This window comes from Mustelus asterias, chromosome 4, assembly GCF_964213995.1.
Source record: "Mustelus asterias chromosome 4, sMusAst1.hap1.1, whole genome shotgun sequence".
NCBI lineage: Eukaryota > Metazoa > Chordata > Chondrichthyes > Carcharhiniformes > Triakidae > Mustelus > Mustelus asterias.
This window is the reverse complement of record NC_135804.1, coordinates 70,947,929-70,950,387: the sequence shown is the minus strand read 5'-3', so window position 1 is coordinate 70,950,387 and position 2,459 is coordinate 70,947,929. Positions and strand designations below refer to the sequence as shown.

The 2,459-nt window shown below is 42.0% G+C and overlaps 1 protein-coding gene across 1 annotated transcript; it reads left to right on the top strand.

The window, feature by feature from the left end:
- The first annotated feature begins 733 nt into the window (after positions 1–733).
- On the top strand, positions 734–2,228 carry LOC144492316 (C-C motif chemokine 3-like 1). Its single transcript, XM_078210306.1, has 3 exons — positions 734–800; positions 1,845–1,968; positions 2,129–2,228. The coding sequence occupies exons 1-3, from the start codon at positions 734–736 to the stop codon at positions 2,226–2,228; spliced, it is 291 nt and encodes a 96-aa protein (XP_078066432.1).
- The last annotated feature ends 231 nt before the right edge of the window (positions 2,229–2,459 follow it).

The following is a 2,459-nucleotide window of genomic DNA, read 5'->3' as shown; positions in this document are numbered from 1 at the left end:
CAAGCCAGGAATCGAACTCGGGACCCTGGAGCTGTGAAGCAGCAGTGCTAACCACTGTGCTACCGTGCCGCCCTAAGGCGGAGGAGTCAGAGGAGAAAATGACCACACTGGAAATCAGACCAATCTAAGGCTCTGGAAGTTGAAGAATTGTCTTCTGAGTTTCATTTCATGATATTGGCTTAAACATTGTCAGAATCTCTGTCAAATTCTTTTTTAAAGTTAATGAAACAAATTACTCTGAGAATTAAATAATCTTGGTTTGTGCCCCTCTGATCACTCTAACAAGCTGAGTTACAACAATTTCCCTATAAATCTCTCGTTATTTCTGATTCAGTTGATTATCAGTCTTTGCTGGTGTCCACTTTTGATCTTCCATTTCTCCTTTCCTTATGATTTTCCACACCTTTTCAAATTCACTCATCTTTCCTTTTATTTCTCCTTCCCTCCCATCCACAGCCCCATAATTATCCTTTATCTGGTTTGAGACGCAGTCTGATTATTTATTACTGACAGTTAGAGGTTTCATTGTACAACCCCTAATATCATCATAAAATCTGTGGCTCCACAAAAAACCCCAATGATTTTGGGGGTGGAAATTGGTATTAGCGAAAAGTCCAGAAATAGGTGTGATGAGGGAGGCAATTTGAGCTCAGTTTCCTGTATAAATGGGGCAGCAGAAAAGGTGTGAGCCAGTTGGGTTCAGACAACCATGCTCCGCTCTAACTCACCTACAATGAAGCTGCTTATCATCCTGGCTCTCGGTCTCACCATCAGCATCTGCTCCCAGCAAGTCTCAGCAGGTCAGTTCATCCCTCTCTCCTTCATTCATACACTATCTCCTTCACTCTGTTTTTATCATTTTCAGTAGCTAAATGTTGATGTTCAGTGTGCTTAGGTGACTTCAGCATTTCCCAAAATCTCTGATCCTGATTTGGGCACTGTTTCACAGTGACTGAATGCTGAACAGCAAAATCGGCTTTAGTTAGGCAAAGTCCTGGGTAAACCACACCTGCAGTTACTGGAAGAAGCTTCGGGAACCATGCCTTAGGAAGGATATATTCGTCTTGGGAGGAGTGTAGATTTACCAGAATGAAACCAGAACTCCAAGGGTTAATTTACAAGGTGCGATTAACACAATCTAGGATTGTATTCACTGAAATTTAGGAAGTTAAAGAAGTGATTTGATCAAGGTTGAAAGGGAACGGAAAGTGTCAATAAAGAGAAACTATTTCTGCTGTAGGGATCAGAGTCTACAAACTTGAGCCAATTCTTTCAGGAGTGAAATGAGGAAACACTTCTACACACAGCAAGATTTGGAACTCTCTTCCACAAATGGCAATTGTAAATGTTAAAAACAAAAACGTAAAGGTTTTTGTTAACCAATTATATTCCGAGACATGGGGTGAAGGGGTTAGATCACAGGTCACACTAACTGCAACCTGTCTCCAGCGACAGAGGTGGTTCACCATTGTCTACCGATGGGATCAGGGTTCAAGAACTGAACAGCCTCTCCTATCCCTCTCAAGATTCTGACCACAACTGAGATTTTGAGGAATGTCTGATCAGACCTGGGAACATTTCCATTTCAGTATGACCAGAACTTTGCCCAGTATATAATTAGTTCTGCCTCAGAGTTTCATTTGACTAGTTTGTTTATCAGTTTAACATCCTATGTGTTTGCTGTTCTGTGTTGGTTTGATATGTTTAGTGTTGAATTTGTGAAGATTGGTGAGTTTCTTTCAAATGCAACTTTATTTGTACAAAGACTGTGTTTATAAGCTGTGACAGACAGTTTGTGGGGGGCAGCCATTAATATCCATTCATTTACCATCTCGATATTTCAGCTCGCAGTATACCAGTTGGCACTCTGTGCTGTGACCGTTACATCAAGAGAGCATTGCCACTAAATCGTCTGGTAAACTACTTTAGAGTTCGCAGCACGCGTAACTGCTCCAGAGCGGCTGTTATGTAAGTATTGGTCACACAACACTCTGCTCTCTGCAAATCTTTCTCTGTGTAAGTCTCTCTGCATTGTGATAGACTGCTGGATACGTCCACATTTTCTAAATGATAATCTTTCTTGGGATCCACTGTGACCCACTACAAACATCTGATCTTTTCATTTCAGATTTAAGACTGTAACTGATCGGCTGGTGTGTGCCTATCCAGACCATCCATGGGTCCAGGATCGTGTGAGGGATCTGGAAGGGAAGCTGCGGAACGAGTGAAAGGCCAAGTTGGAGATATCCATTGCCATGCTTTTAATAATGCCTGTTTAAAATAACTGCTACTTTCTGTTGGAGACCACACTCTGTCGCACTAAAATGTGGGAAGCAATTTACTTTCAATCCATGCACCATTAGAGCCACTGACACACTCTCTCACAGACACTGTCCACACAGACTGGGTGCGTCTGCCAGACTATCAAAGGATGAACGAGATTGAAATTAGCTCAAAGG